Source organism: Chiloscyllium plagiosum, unplaced genomic scaffold (assembly GCF_037043375.1).
Source record: "Chiloscyllium plagiosum isolate Xiang-an unplaced genomic scaffold, Cpla_swu_hap1 HiC_scaffold_4, whole genome shotgun sequence".
Classification (NCBI taxonomy): Eukaryota; Metazoa; Chordata; class Chondrichthyes; order Orectolobiformes; family Hemiscylliidae; genus Chiloscyllium; species Chiloscyllium plagiosum.
Genome location: NW_028270142.1, coordinates 54,237,800 through 54,254,840, shown reverse-complemented (window position 1 = coordinate 54,254,840; position 17,041 = coordinate 54,237,800). Strand labels below are relative to the sequence as shown.

Sequence of the window (17,041 nt, the reverse complement as noted above, 5' to 3'; positions counted from 1 at the left end):
TGATTAAGTTTTTCTATCTGCTTAGCCAAGTATTCCTTTGCTGACAGGTTTAAACCTGTATCTCTCCTTTTCTACTGCCACATCCTTTAAGCCACCACCCAAGCTTGCAGCCTTCCCTATCTTCTCTACCCCCAATCCCTTTGTAACCACACATCTCTCCCATTTTGCAGCCACCTCCTCTGAAGCCTCTTTCTGCACTGTCCCCATGCAGACCAGCCCTGATCCCCACCAAAACCGCAGTCAGATTACATGACACACTCTTCCCAGTTTTGGCACACCACCACCCCAAACCTTCTCCCTACAACATCCAGCCTTGGCATCTCCACCCCCTCAGACTCCACACCCCTGACTCACTCATTCTCCTTCTTACTAATAGGCTCAATCTATGGGTCTAAGGCTCACAGGCAGTTTATCATCACTAAATGTGGGAGAGAAACAGTCTATATGTGGAGGAACAACTCCTCAGAGATACTTTCCATTCTATTTATGGGAGCAAAGTTTTTCTAATTGGTCACTCCCATGACTGAACTTTTCTGGGTGTTTTGGGGTGAATTTGCTTGTTGCTCCTGTAAACTCTAAGGCATGCTCTCCAGGGTTTTAAACTGAAATGTCAGCTTTTCATTCCCTTTCTTGGGGGGAGGGAGTAATAAAAAGCTCGGTATCCCAAGTTTTCAGATGACACTAAGTTTAAAGGCAGGGCAGAAGTTATTTAGATGGAAGCAAGAAGGTTCAAGTTGCAAGAACAAATTAAAAGAAATGGGCAAAACCAAGAGAAATGGAGTTCAATGTAGAAAAAGGTGGAAGATCAGTTATGTTGGATGCAAGACAGACATCAGCATGTCTTCTTAATGTTGAAAAACAATGATTTGTGGAGAACGAAAGAGATATTAGAATTCAGATTCACAGATCACTAAAAGGCAAATGCACAGTACAAAAAGTGATCAAAAAAGCTAACTGAATGATTGTTTTCCAACCCCCTAAGTGAAAGGCAAAGAAAGTGAGAACGTGATGCTTCAGTTGCACAAAGCCAATGTGAGACCACATCTGAAGGACTGCATTCTCTTAAACACAGTAACTTTTGGGGAGATAAAATACAGATTTACTAACATTATCCTGAAACTTAAAATATTAAATTATGAGGACTGGTAGAATCAATTTAGAAGACTGAGGAACAATTATTGTCTTTAAAGTGCTAAAGAAATTCAATATGGTGAATTCAGAGAATCCATTCCCTCTGGTGAACAGAATTAAAAACAATTGGGCACAATTTAAATATTAGAGTCTGACCATTTAAGAGTGAAAATAGGAAGCATTTTCTCCCCACAAAGAGACTGAGAACTTGTTTTCTGAAAATGTTGCTGATGCTTGAACAATGGACATTTTCAAGACGGATCAGCGAATACAATCATACAATCTGTACAGTGAGGAAGCTAGCCAATCAAATCCACACCACCCCTCTGAAGAGCACCCCACCCAGACCAAAGCCCCCCATCCCTATCCCCATAACCCTCTGTTTCCCATGTCTAATCCACCTCGCCTGCACATCCCTGGACACTATGGGCAATTTAGCATGGCCAATCCATCTAACAAGATCAAGAAAGGTTTGTTAGGTAAAGTTATCAAACAATATGGAGAAATGTAGCTAAATGGGATTAAAGTACACAATAGCCATGATTTATTTGAATGAGGAAACAGGTTCAAATGGCCTACTTCTGTTTTTATTTGGTCCTGCAAGGGACCAATGAAACTAGAGAGAAAGCACAAAATAGAAGGAATGAGTCAAAGGCAAAATTACCAGTTAAGGTTGGATAACAGCAATTAATGGATAAACAATATTCTAAATTATACAGCACATGAGAAGGCAGAGAAGATTGCTGGAAGAGGAAGCAGAATAAATGCTCTATGAGATGAAAGAAAATAATTTACAAATCACTTTCTCTCATGTCTCAGGAGCATTTCTAAATGTTTACAAAGACAGCAACTTTTTGAAGTTCAATAACTATTGCCATGTTGGTAACTGTGACAGCTAATTCTCTGACAATCCCATGAACAGCTTGATATAAATGGCCCATGTTACCCATTTAGGAGGTTGACTAGAACCCCCACAAGGACTCCTACTCTTCCTCATTCATCATTTAGTATCCAGCTGTACCATGACAATAAACTAAGGACCTATCAGTTTGATATGTTACCTACTGAATGTCAGCTCCAACAATAAAGCATTCTTACAGTACTATACTGCGCTGTTAGCTTAGATCATGTACTCAAATTCTGAAGTGGAATTTACAGAATCTTCCAATTTGATGTTCGAATTTTTATCAATTAATTGAGTCCCAATTAGTCTTAAAATTGAAATAAAAAATTTCAAAGGTGTAAGCATGTGAATCACACCTCATAGAATATAAAACGTTACCAACTACAGAACATGGGAAGCAGCAGAGAAGTTAAGCAACAGTAAAAGCACTGTTCACATGACAACAAAGGGAACGGCAAGACAAGAATATCCAGGAGACAGAAATGCTGAGAATTTTCCCTTAAGGAGCATAAAAAGCATTCAAATTTAGTTGCATGCTGACACAGTACATCTTGGATATAGTAAAAGCAACAGCAGGAGTTTATAAATATCAGTTAAGATGAATTTTGATGAAACAATTTCTTGCTAACTGCTCTGTCACTGAAATTTCACAAGATGCGTAGGCAGTAAAAAGGGTTTAACACTGAACTGCCACATGGCCTCAGTTTACAGTCAAATGCTGCTCTATTTAAAGCCAACACCCTAAACACAACTGGTCAATATTTTTCAGATGGTCAATGCTGGTCGGAATGTAGGAACAGAAATGTGCCAATCAGGAAACTCACTGGGATAATCGATTGTGTATACTTAAGGAGATGTTTGCTGGCTGGGTAGTTCAAATGATTAGAACATCTAATAACGCCAAGGTAACTACTGCCTACCTGGTAGTGCCTAGTGTGACAGTTCTGAAAAATATTGTGTAACACTTCATGTGAATTTGCTTTTGTCCCTTTAAGGATTGGTTCATTAACTGTACTCAAAAGTGTATAAAAGGGCACTTATTGACAAAGGCAGTGGGTTGCAGTGGTAAGGGTTTAGCCTTGAAACATTCTGCTTTGTGAATAAAACTAATACTTCCTCCTCACTTGGTGGCTCTCATTTGTTAAATAATTCTCTCTTGCTTTATACTCTCCCACAAGAAGAAACAAACTCTGTCTATGTTTTCAAATCCTTTCACTTGCATGTTAGATTAGATTAGATTACCTACAGTGTGGAAATGTTCTCCAGTGTCATTATTTATAGAAATGAAAACCAAGAATAAAAGAAGCATACCTCCTTCAAAACAAACTCAAACTGAGCACTGTCCAGCAAAAGCTGAAAAAGTGTTTTGGGATTGTATTTCGAGTCGCTAAAAACCTGGTCCTTAATCTGACGCAAGCGCTTGTTGTTTGGATCATACACTGGAAAAAAACAACAAACAAAATCTTAAATAAAATAAAGTCTAACCATCTACCTTTGATAATCAATGACATTTGAATCACCCACCATCATCTGGAACCATTGACCAGACACCAAAATACCTAAAAATACACTGGCTACAAGGGAAGGTCAAAAACTGGGAATTCTGTAGCAAGTAGCTCTTATCCTGTCTTCCCAAAGTCTGTCCATCAGCTGCAAGATACAGGTCAGGAGTGTGATAAAACACTGCCCACTTGCCTGGGTGAGTGAAGCTTCAAAATTAACATTCAAGAAGCTGAAAAATCTGTCAAAACAAACCAACTTGCTTGATTGGCAACCTCATCCACCAGCTTCATTCTCTGTAGCACCAAATCTGAAGACCACTTTTATTGCACATTGTACACTTTTCATGTACTTGATTATATGTGACAATAAAATCTAATTCTAGTTCTAAACCTTCACCAGTCCCCTCTCTCCAATGCTCCTCTGGGACTATGGCAACTTTACTTTTATATATGAACAGTTGTTAATTTCATCATAATATCCAAACTGCATCAACAAAGGTTTCATTACATGCAATACTTCCTCTTTTTTTGGAGAGAAGGTAATTTAGGGGTATCAGAATTTACATATTATACAACATTTTAATCAGACAATGTCTACTGCATTTATAATCTTCTCTAAGTGGCCAATTCTTTCTTGTGACATTTCTCTCATTTTTCTGAACAATTTTTACACTTAGAAATAAATCTGGTACACAATAAACAATGCACTGCTCAATGTTCCCTAAACATTCTTGGATCTCAACAACTGCTGGTTTTAAACATGTTTTGTCACACTTACCCATTTCTGCAGTGTGAAGCATCAGCCATCGAATTGTCACATTACAGTCACGCAGGCAGTTTAATAGTTTAGGGATGTGATCCAGTACAAATTCTTCCCTCAAGAAGCCTTCTTTCAGAAACTGCTGCACCTGCCGTCGTAGCTTCTCAACACTCGCTCCATATCGACTTGACTGCAGAGGAAAATAGCCTTTGTCAACGTATACATCACACAACTTCCATTATGAAACAGCAGTGGCGACAAATTGAATCTTTGAGGAGGTGGCAAAATGCTTGCCAATAAATTAGTCTATTTCATCCTGCCTCATTTTCTTCTCCAATTCATACAACTATAAAAAGAGTTGCTAATTCATTAGAGATTAATTAACAACCCCCCCTCGCCAGAGTATTTTGCACAAAGAAAGAATAGAATTCAAAATACCCATGTCTGAATTACCACTAAACAATTTCAGAGACCATACCTGCTCTTTGATGTTCAGTTGCTCCAATGTATAGTTCAGGGCTGTTTTTGCAGCTTTATACGGTTCCCAGGCCTCAATCAGATTGACTGTGATCCCCATGTAAATGCTGATCACCTGTCATGCAGAAAAGAAATTCTAAATGCACAATGCTTGTTTAAACATTTCACTTTTGTGACCACCTCATATTGTGTATCACATTGTCAACATTACAAAAGTGACTGCCCTTAAAAAGTAACTTATTGGCTGCAAGATGCTTTAGGACTTACTAAAAGGTGTGAAAAACACAATACAAGTATAATGAAACAAGGTACACCTGCTACGTTGCTGTTCAATGTTTGGAAGAGCTGATGCAATGGCAAGTTCAAAGAGATCCAGTGAAAATTCAAACACCATAAACCGAAGTCTGACAATTAAAAATAACTTTTGAAACAGACTTGGGTTAGTTCATGATTTCAGTCAATTGTTCTATTAAAACATTTTAAATCAATTATTTTTTAATTGAGCAATCTGAAAAATACAGTAAGTAGTTCATAAATCAGCTTTTGTGAATTGCTCCTTTTGTGAAAAAAATCTATTAACCTATTCTAGCCTTTAGGTACAGCTTTAGAAATTCACCGAGGCTTTCACCTACCCAGTTGTCTGGAAAGTATTTATCCACTATCTCCCTCATCTTGGCTTGTTGTGTATGAAGAATGGATGGTTCAAAATAGAGGATAACATAAAGCATGGCAGCCTGTGTAGCAAGGGCTGTGCTACGATGTTCTGGCAGTGGATACGCTGAGACCTGATATAAAGAAAACCACAACATCAAAAAAGATGTGAAAGGTCAATCTTTAGTTCTAACATCATTCAATGATTCCACGTACCAGTTATCATTAACACAGATTTTACAGGATGGCTATATTTTAAAATCAATATTTTCAATGCTCAGGTTAGGTTTCACCTTCAAGTTAAGGTGAAACAGAATGTTAATGATTCAGTGGATTGTAAAGTCACACTGAAAACCTCAGCCCGCACAAAGAGGAAGAAACTCAAACAGAAACCTCTTGCAATATCAACCAAAAGTCTCCATATCTTTCCAAAGTAACTCACAGGAAAGAGGCAGCTACTTTCAAAGACACAGGAAAAATGAATTACTCCGATATGGAGAGACAATGCTGCTAATGCTGTGAAACATAGAAAATAGTGCAGAGTAGGCCATTTGGCCCTTCAAGCCTACATCACCATTCAATGTGATCATAGCTGATCATGCAATCTCAGCTTCCCATTCCCACCCTCTCCCCATACCCATTGATCCCTTCAGCTGCAAGGGCCACATTCAGCTCCCTCTCGAATATATCTACCAAACTGCCCCAACAGCTTCCTTTGGGAGAGGATTCCACATGCTCACAAATCTGAGTGAAGAAATCCTTCCTCATCTCAGCCTGAATGGCCTTCCCATTATTCTGAGACCGTGACTCCCTGTTCTGGACTTCTCCAACACTGGGAACATTCCTTCCTCATCTCGCCTGTCCAGTCCCCTTAGGATTTTGTGTATCTATGAGAGCCCCCCTCATTTTTCTTGTCAGCGAATACAAGCCCAGTCAATCTAGTCTTCCCTCATATGTCAGTCCTGCCATCCCGGAAATCAGTCTGGTGAACCTTCATTGGATTCTCTCAATAGCAAGAATGTCCTTCCACAGACTAGGAGACCAAAACTGCACAAAATACGCAAGATGTGTCCCCAACGCCCTGTATAACTGCAGCAAGACGTCCTTACTCTGACACTCAAATCATCTCGTTATGAAGGACAGCATGCCAGTAGCTTTCCTCACTGCCTGATGCACCTGCATGCCTACCTTCTGTGACTGTTCCACCATGACACCCAGGTCTCACTGCACCTCACCTTTTCCTAAACTGCTTCCATTCAGATAATAACCTGCTTTCCTGTTTTGGCAACCAAAGTTGCCAAAACAGGAGAACAGAGTCAGAGATGTACAGCACGGAAACAGACCATAGGTCCAACTCTTCCATGCAGACCAGATATCCTAAACTAATCCTGTTGCCAGCAATAAGCCCTTTCTATTCCAGATGCCTTTTAAGTTGTACCAGCCTCCACCACTTCCTCTGACAGCTCATTCCATACACGTACCACCTTCTGCCCCTAAAGTTGCCCCTTAGGTCTCTTTTACATCTTTCCCCTCTCCCTTAAACCTATGCCCTTTAGTTCTGGACTCCCCCACCTCAGGGAAAAGACCTTATCCATTTATCCTACCCATGCCCCTCATGATTTTATAAACCTCTATAAGGTCACCCTTCAGCCTCCGACACTCCAGAGAAAACAGCACACACACACACACACACACACACACACTTTCTCACACTCACAACCCCCACCCCAGACAGACACACACACACACAGACAGACAGACAAAGACCCACATGCACACATGTATATTGTGTGTGGTGAATTTTTTTGGTACTTTCAGAGTTACATTGTACTTGGCTCAAAAACCACACACATTCATGTAGAACTCTGAGCTCAAAAACTGCATGAATTTATGTAAAACTCTGTTATCTCACTTTTTAGATTGGAATCAATCTATACATCAGGTCATAGACAGAGAACACGGGGGCTAACACCTTCTACATATTGTCTAGCTATCACCATTGTTAACAGATAACCCGAGAATGCAACTTTAAAAAAAAGGGTTTTGTGATTTACACATGAAAGAAGTGAAACTATCACTGTATTCTAACAGATGAAAGGCTTAACAGACAATCAATTCTTCAATGTATAATTTCAGTTACATCACACTGCAAATTTTTGCTATAAATTCTGTGTTATGATCGAGCCCTCCACAATCACCTGATGAAGGAACGTCGCTCCGAATGCTAGTGTGCTTCCAATTAAACCTGTTGGACTATAACCTGGTGTTGTGTGATTTTTAACTTAAATGTGTTTATTGATAGCATGGCATTCCAACTGGAACTCTGTCAACAAACACTGACTTGGATCCATTTACCACCCTCTGAGAAAAAGAACAGGAAATGACATCACTTCCTTTGTTCACATATTTTATCTACATTACAAGTATGTGCCCACTCAACCGGTCTGTCCAAGTCACCCTACAGCCTCTTAGTATCCTCCTCACAGCACAGTGCCACCAAGCTTACTGTCATCTGCAAATTTGGAGAAATGGCATTCAATTCCTTCATTCAAATCATTAACGTATAAACATGCCTTCCCTCTGTTCCAGCCCTCTGCTTCCCCTCTACCCATGTGAATACATCACTTCCAACACCTTAGTTTTAATTTTCCTTACTAATTTCTTGTGTAAAACCTTGTCAAAAGCCTTTTGAAAGTCCAGATACACAACATCTACTGATTCACCACTGTCTACTGTACTGGTCACATCCTCAAAATTCCAGAAGATTTATCAAGCATGACTTCCCTTTAGTGAATCCTTGCTGAATAGCAATGATTCTGTCCCTGCTTTCCAAATGCTTAGTTATTGCATCTTAAATAATTTGACGCCAGCATTTCTCCCAGCATTGATGTCAGGCTGACTGGCCTATTCTTCCCCATTTTCTCTCTCCCTCCTTTTCTAAACAGCAGAGTTACATTAGCTATTCGGCAATTCATCAGAACACTTTCACAGTCGACAGAATGTTGTAAAATGTAACCACTGTGTCTATGTCAGACTCCTGAATTACTCTGGGGTACAGAGCATCAGGCCCTGGAGACTTATTGCATCACTCCTGCACTGCACTGAAGGGAAGAGAAAGACTGGGGTGTTGTGTCAGCAACAAAGCAGGTTGCTTGTGACAATGGGATTTCTAATCGAAGAGGACAAAACAGGTGGAAATTTGAGATATAAGAAATAAAGAGTTGCTGAGATAAGTTTTGCTAATGGAAGTCAAATCTAGAAAACGAAGGTTGAGTGGAATGACTTTCAAATGGCTCTGAACATCTTGGCTTCGTAGATGACCCAGCTGAAAAGCCACAAATAATTTGCTACACTTTTGCAAGAAGTGAAGGATACAAAGTGAAGTTATAAGATGTATTTCAACTGCATTTACTTGTTAACAAAAAAGTACATGTTCTTAGTTTGACGAATTATTCACCCAGTTGTGATGTTTGATCTATATTGACTTTAGTTTTTCAGTTACAGTAAAAGTCTGAAAACCTGAAATCATGCCCCTCAGTTTATCTGTCAGTTTCTGGGAAACTGTTTAAAATTGTTGGTCTCGAAAAGGAGATTCTAACAGCAAAGATTTTTTTAAGATCTTCAATATAGCTGTTGCAGCCGTTAGTCTTTTGTTCACATTTCTCCCCAATAGCACTTCACTTACTGCCATATCTTACCTGGTCAATGGGTCCAAGATGACCGAATATTTTATTTGGACTCACTTCGGCAGAATTTTTGTAAAGCCAAAGTAGATTACAGGTAGGTCTCTAAATTGTGTGTAAGATAATGAAATGGAAACTGTTTCCATCAGGATTTAGTCCAATATCTTCCATTCTGCCATCGCACTGGAGAAGTGATTGATTAAATCCTTTACACATTCCACCTAAATAAAGGTAGAATCCGGAAAAGCACCCAGGTGATCCTCTGAATTCCACCCTCCAAACTCCCAGTATATCAGCAGCCAAACCCATCAAGGTCTGGGCCAAGTCTCCCAGCTAAGAGGCCCCAAGCTGTAACCAGAAAAAAGTAAATCAAAAGACTCACACTTGGTCTTTTAGAAACAGAGCACAAAAGGAAACATCTTCCAGATTCTCACTCCCTAAGAAATACGAAGGACCCCAACACTCTGAGTTTGAAAATCTATAGCAGAGGTCCAAAGCAAAAATACAGGCACAATCTGTTGGTTGTGGTATAAAAGCGGAGTTCTTGACTTAGTTCACTGACCAATTATTCTCACGTGAGCCTCAGCTGCCAAATAATAACAGAAAGGATGCAGTTTTTATAATAAATCAGGAAGAATAAACTGTGTAAAACACAGCAAGCCTGATTTGCAAACAGCAGCAAATCAGTTTCACCTGTAAACTGGACAACTGGCAGTGAGGAATAAGTTGGGATGGCAAAGGGTATACATTAGCAGTCCCAATGTTAAAAAACTATCCACAGGGTTTGATTTTCAATTAAGGCTGAAAACATACAAACATGCCCTTATCTGTATGTCACAGATTTTTGTGGTAAGTTATACCCAGGTGCTGAATAGCCAAACCCATGCTCCTTAGAAGGGACCACTTGGGTTGTTCAAGAAAGGGTCCAGAATTCAGGCATGTTAATTATGTGGGACATGAGTGCTTCGGCTGCTGGCCCATTCATGACCTCCACCAGGATCAGTTCCCAACTGCTGCTTGTTGCCTTTACAGTACATGAACCCACCAATTTGCACCCTTCCCAAAACTGACAAAGCATAAGTGAATACCAAAAGCTCACGAATGTCATTCAAATGAAAATACTTCAGTCTTCTGACTTCAGGTCAATCTGCCAGCTTTACTGCCATTACAGCATCCCCGTCACTCCTCCTCACCCCATGTATTGTTCAGCTTTTTAAATCATGTGCAGATATGTTTACTTAAACTAAGGTACAAGATCATGTTGTAATGTATATTGGAAAGCGATCAATTAAGAGATCCAATATTTTGTGGATCCATTGGCAAATGCAGAATCTGATGGCATTGCCATTAATTTGACTTTATATCCGTTCCTTTATATTCTTTATGTCCAGTAATTGTTCAGTTGCAATTGAAGTCACTATCATTTTATAGATCATTTGGACAAAAACAGGTCTTCTAACAAAGCCTTGAGAATTCTCAAGCCGAGGACGAGAGGAGAAGATGAAACAGCAATTTGAAGGCATTTCACTTTCAACTTTACACAGATTCTAGAGATAGGAGACTGTTTTTAATGATGGTTTGACAAACTTTGCAGGAAAGGGTTGTACTTATTTACAAACAAACAGCCTTGAGCTAAGGTACTCCTGGAATACTAAATGGTCCAAGGGAAACAGCTCAAGATGATAGATAAATAGCACCGATACAGATGGCTATATGAACTGTTCATGAATTCCCATAACTGTTTCAACATAATCTGATTAGCAGATCATAATACGTAAAGGTAAAATTATCGGTAAGGGACAAGACAAAAATGAGTGGAAAAAATTAACTGGATTGGTTAAAAGTAAAAAAGGTGCAAAACAATAAATTATGGAAAATCTCTCAGAATTTGGAATGAAGGAGTTAACTTGTCAATAATGGCAATACATGTTAACTTTTGCATTTAGTCATCTCGGTAATGACAAATTGTCCACTTGCACAATGTTATTGGCAAATAGATCCTTCAGACACATTGCTCTTATTAATCTTGAGTAAGTGGAACAGCATGTTCTCACCTGATTGTAAATATCATCTGATCGTAGTCGACCAACTACCATCGAGATGAATGTGCTGCTAATTGGCACTCTCTGAAAATAGCTCTCTGGATAACTTGGGGGCCTCTTTGCCCCTGCCACAGGTGAATACCCAGTGCTACGAAGCAGCTTGCAAATATCATCCAGATTGGAATCAGAGGAAGAACGAGCAGCACTGTGAACAAATAAACACAGGTTACCCTTTTGCAGCAAGAACTCCAAACCAAAGATTATTTGCAAATGCGTGCAAGAGAAGCAAACTTTTTTTTGAAAACCTGAGCTCAGCAGCAAGAACATTTTCTCAACTGAAATATTTGGAATTTAAGGATTACTAACAACATCCTTTCCCCTTGGTTTAATAAGATGGCACAAATCTTTCATTACATAGTCTGTGTTAATGACAAAACAGAAAGAAATTAATCAAACTGACTTGCACTCCAAAGTGTCAACCAAAGAAAACCTCTTTGTTCGCAATTCTGGTGAAATTTTTAATATTTGGGTACAATGATATTTGCTGAAAAAATATGTAAACAGGTTAAGTTTTAAGATCAATATAAAACAACTCCATCTGTAGTCAGGATTGTCACTTGCATGTGCAATGTATACATGGGTATAGGCCAACCAGTAGGTCTGCGGAGCTGGGGGAAAAGTGTGGCTGGAAGCAAATTCCAGTGCCACCCAAAACGTTCATATCTGATTAATTTAAATCACATATTTGACACTTCTTAGATTTACCCAACAGGAAGGATAGCCCTTTTTTTTTAGGAAAGGTGTCTTGCCAAACCATGGTCACACCATCAACAGATCCACCACAATGGTCAGAACAAGACGAGTAGCATCGATTGGGAAATGCTGAAATGATGGAAAGGAGTGGCATTTGTATTAGAGTTTTAACAAATTACTTTAAAAACGTATTCCAAAATCAATGGTACTCAAAGTCTTTGTAAAACATTTTACTCAACCTGTTACACAACATACTTCAATGCCAGGTGGGATTTAAAATTGAACCTTCTGATGCAAAGGTAGGGACAGTACTGCTTTGCCACAAAATCCAATCCAGACTCCTTATAAAAATTTGTAAAGCAGATAAGACAATTCTTCTTAATACTTTTCAAGAGCCATGGTGAAAATCTGTTATATGCCAAACAAATTGATATAATCTTATGTTCCAATGGTAGACGAACTAGCAAAGTAAAAAGTGATTATTCTCAGGAGTAAGAGTTGGGGAAAAGATATTTTAAATCGGATTAATACTAACCATCTTATTGCTCGAATGGAGAAATCAAACTTCACAAACATTAACTGGTTGGCTGTCCAGAGATATCAGTCACATTGTATCTCTTGCAAAACTAATAGCAAATGTTGCACACCACTATCAACAATCTGGAAGCAGTGACCTACTCATTCAGCAAGGAAAGTAAAAGGTAAAAAATAAAAAGGTCATTGTTTCTAAAGTGTTTTACTAAAATAGAATAAAACATAGCATTTGGAAATGCTTCAAGACAATAACACATCTAAGAATTTGCATGGTAATCCATTTCTCCACCCTTTCTAGGGTTGCTATGTCATCTGGACTCAAGTCTATTGCCTTCATTAAGACACACTGCATCAATGAATTATATTATGGAAGTTGAAAAAAGCTTGAAATGACTGGATCTTGTTTATACTGCTTTCATAGGTATACAATACCTGTATCTGTAGTAGGAAACCAGCATCCTTTCTCTAACTTCTCCTTCAATCTTGAGGTCAATAACCAGCAGCATAACTCCGTACAAGTATAAAGCTTCACACTGAATAATGGTGATAAAAGAGAAAATGTATTTAGACATGGGGACAAAAAAAATCAAATAGCAGCACATGATCATTGTTACAAGTTTACTAAGGGTGTAAGAACACCAGGAATTATATTTTTCTGAGCTTTTGGCCAAGAACCTTTGGGTACTATATGGTGGTACGAACAAACAGAATAGCAGAAAAGACTGTCTACTAATAGGAAATAGAGTCATTGTCACATAGCAGAGAAACACAGTCTCTTCAGTTCAATTCCTCCGCGCTGACCAGACATCCCAATCTGACCTGGTCCCGTTTGCCACCATTTGGCTCATATCCCTCTAAACTCTTCGTCTTCATAAATCCATCCAGACGCCTTTTAAAATGTATTTGTACCAGCCTCCACCACTTCCTTCAGCTCATTCGTTCCATATATGCACACCCTCTGTATGAAAAAAGTTACCCCTCAGGTCCTTTTCAAATCTTTCCCCTCTCACCTCAACCTATGTCCTCTAATTTTGGACTCCCCCACCCTAGGAAAAAGACCGTGGTTATTCACCGCATCCTTGCCCCTCATGATTTTATAAATGTCTATAAGTTCACCCCTCAGCCTCCAACACTCCACCAATACAGAAGTCAGGTTGCAATAGAAACATATAAAATAGGAACAGAGGAAGTCATTTGGCCCTTTCAGCCTACTCTATCAGTCAACAGGATCATGGCTGATCATTCAACTCAGTACTCCGTTCTTTCTTTTGCTGCTTTTGATTCTTCAGCCTTAAGAACCACATCCACCTCCTTGAAAACATTCCACTTCAACCACTTTGTGGCAGAGAATTCCACAGGCTCAACACATTCTGGGTGAAGGGATTAAGAGTTTTTTCAGTTCCTAATGCCCTACCCTGTATCCTTAAACTGTGACCGCTGGTTCTGGACTGCCCCCAGAAATCCTTCCTGTATTTAGCCTATCTAGTCCTGTTATGATTTTATAAGCTTCTATGAGAACACCCTCATTGACCAGGCCTCTCTTCATATATCAGTCCTGCCATCCCAGGAATCAGTCTGGTAAACTTTTGACACACTCTCTCCCTAGCTCAAACATCTCTTCAGATAAGGAGACCAAAACTGCACACAGTACTCCAGCCATGGTCTCACCAAGGGAATGTACAATTGGTCCTGTACTTGAATCCGCTCATTATGAAGGTCAACATACCATCTGCCTTCTTAACCTACAGCTCTATGCTCATTTTCAGCAACCGGTGTACAAGGACACTCATATCTACTAGTGGATTTATACAATTCCCCAATATATTACCACTTCTGGACAGAATGTCAAGGAATATAGGGAAAGTAATGAAACAGCAAAGTCTTTAACCTTGAAGCTCCAAGCAACTAGCCAACTACATAAGGATTCTTATTAAAAAGGAAACTAATTCTTGATTATACAGAAACAATGTTGTTGCTTTCCTAGTGCAAAATGGGCTATTTACAATTCACAAATACAATTGAATGAAAGAAAAAGAAGGAAATGGTATGAAGCTGAAGACTGGATAAAGGGGAAGAACATAGTGATTCAGGAAAAGCCTCAGCACATCCCTTAAGATTTGTCACTTTGCTCTTTCTTGTTCTGTCAAAGGTATGTTCATTTACCATGGTAAAAAGAATACGAGGAACAATTTTGAGTTAAGCCAAAATATAATAAGCTGCCTTTGTCCATTTTGTGAGAATGGTCTTTTTGGTGAATTATCACTGCTCATTAATTTGAATGGTGCCAATGCTGCAATACATTCGCTGCAGGTTCAAGAATTATGTACTATAAACAAACTGTCATGCCTCAGATTTCATTCAACTGAGACAATTCTAGCTCAAATACTATTCACCCTGTGTTTGCACCGGTTGTTAACTGCTAACTTGCTCATATACCTTTTAATTGGATCCACACCCTCTTAAGAATAGCTTGAACAGGTAATTTCAAGGTTGGCACAATTGAAGCCCATTAAAAATAAGTAACCGGAGAGCATCTTGTAGTGTAGTGGCAGTACCCCTGTCTCTGGCTCAGAAGGTCTGGGTTCAATTCCATTTAGGGATGTTATGATACACTTATGTGGCAATCATATATCTAAACAAATCAACTTTTTAAAACAAAAACCTGAAGCCTAAACCAGTCATTGATCTGCATAGGTCTCCAGCTAATTTACTGTCTTTAAATTTGCTGTGCCTGTGAAGAACCAACTCAGTGAACAGAAGCAAATGCTACCATTGTGATTGGGAAGAGTGGCCATTTTTTTCTACCTCTTGCAGCAGAGATGCTTACAGGATGATGATGTAGAGTATGGCTCGAGGTTACAATAAATATTTGGGGGAGCTGGGGGGGGTTACGGGAATGGGGAGGAAGAGATAGTAGAGACATTGACTACTGTTGAAATGAGAGATACCTTACTAAAAGCTTTTCATCTTGTACTTATCAGGATGGACAGAAGAATGCAATACTGTGATTGAAATCTGGCATTCTTACTTAGATCCTGATAACAGCAAATCAAAACACTTCAACAAAATGTCTCCTTTTCACCAACACTGTGGAGTTTAACGAGACTGGAGAAAGCTTACTACATTACTGTAAAATTGGACTAGTAGTCAAGAAAAGGAAAATGCACAACAATTTGCTTTTACATAAAAACAAATTGTGGTACTATGTGGCATCTTTCCTGTGGTAAATTATTGCAAAATGTGTGTTTCACTTCTTGGTTCTTCCCCTCATAAATGTGAAGACAATACTCAGTTTTACAATGTTACACTAACTTACAAGTAGTTGCTTTCCATCTTCATTTAGAAGTACTGTTTCAAGGGTTTGCTGAATATACACGCCTTCATTTAGATCATCAAGAAATCTGAAACAATCCAGTAGAAAAGTAGAATTCAATATAATTTACAAACTTAACTAAAGCCAATACACCGCTGCATAAAATTGGTTCTTCATTATACACTCACAGCTGCAACACTTGGTTGTTTAGCAGTATGATCCACACAGTGGGCGTAATGTCACACTGCAAGAAGAAGGGCAGGCCGGGGAACATAACTGGGTGGGAGGGTAAAACTCAGAATCCTGAGAATAAAGTACTTTTGCAATTACATTCTAGGAGATTTAAAGACTAGACAAGCTTCTTGACAGTAAGCATCAGGAAGCCCTTTTGCACACACTTGTATGTCATGAATGCTCATTAAAAGCTGAAAATGTGTTGCTGGGAAAGCGCAGCAGGTCAGGCAGCATCCAAGGAACAGGAGAATCGATGTTTCTTCAGGATTTCTGAAGAAGGGCTTATGCCCGAAATGTCGATTCTCCTGTCCCTTGGATGCTGCCTGACCTGCTGCGCTTTTCCAGCAACACATTTTCAGCTCTGATCTCCAGCATCTGCAGTCCTCACTTTCTCCTGCTCATTAAAAGGCCAGGTTGGCAGAATTAAGTTTAACTTTCCAACTAAGCCCTCTGCAAATAAACAAAATGCAGCTAAGTAATGTTGGTTCAAAATAGCATACTTGGAGGGATAGGTTACTGCAACAGTCAGGGACAAAACTTACTAGTCTCATGGTGAGGGGTAGTCAGGATACAGTTGACAAAGACTGGAAGGAGTCAGGAGAGGCACAGCTAAATTAACTGGCAGGGTCCCAGGAGCAAGCACTGGCATTAACATATACGATAACAGTGTTACAGCAGCAGAGGAATAAGAAAGCTATGGTAGTAAAATATGGAGGACGTTGGTGGGTTATGGGGGAAGGTAAAAGTGCTGAAGCCTCACAGGAATGACGTACACACAAGTTTTGCCTTCTCAACCTTGCAGTTTTCAAAATGTAACAAATGCAAACTAGAAGAGGATGGTAATGGATGGAGGTCATACTTCAACTCTTAATAGTCAACTCGATTGGTAACAAAGCATTGTAAAATACCATTTAATGGCCCAATACCCAAAATACCAGCTTCACTTGCCACACAACTTATAGATCACGTTCCATCAAAACCCCATCAAGGTCAAGATTTTCTGTATATTGGAGGTTGACTGGTGTTTTGTGTTGTCCAAGGAATGGACAATAGGAGA

The 17,041-nt window shown here is 39.3% G+C and overlaps 1 protein-coding gene across 1 annotated transcript in view; it reads right to left on the bottom strand.

The window, feature by feature from the left end:
• Positions 1–17,041, bottom strand: part of washc5 (WASH complex subunit 5) — a 62,754-nt gene that overhangs the window by 39,903 nt on the left and 5,810 nt on the right. Inside the window, exons 3-9 of the mRNA XM_043688548.2 lie at positions 15,754–15,838; positions 12,870–12,970; positions 11,163–11,355; positions 5,407–5,559; positions 4,776–4,889; positions 4,316–4,487; positions 3,347–3,474 (exon numbers count right to left, since the gene is read on the bottom strand). Of these exons, the coding sequence (XP_043544483.1) occupies positions 3,347–3,474; positions 4,316–4,487; positions 4,776–4,889; positions 5,407–5,559; positions 11,163–11,355; positions 12,870–12,970; positions 15,754–15,838 (946 nt within the window). The remainder of the gene's footprint in view (positions 1–3,346; positions 3,475–4,315; positions 4,488–4,775; positions 4,890–5,406; positions 5,560–11,162; positions 11,356–12,869; positions 12,971–15,753; positions 15,839–17,041) is intronic.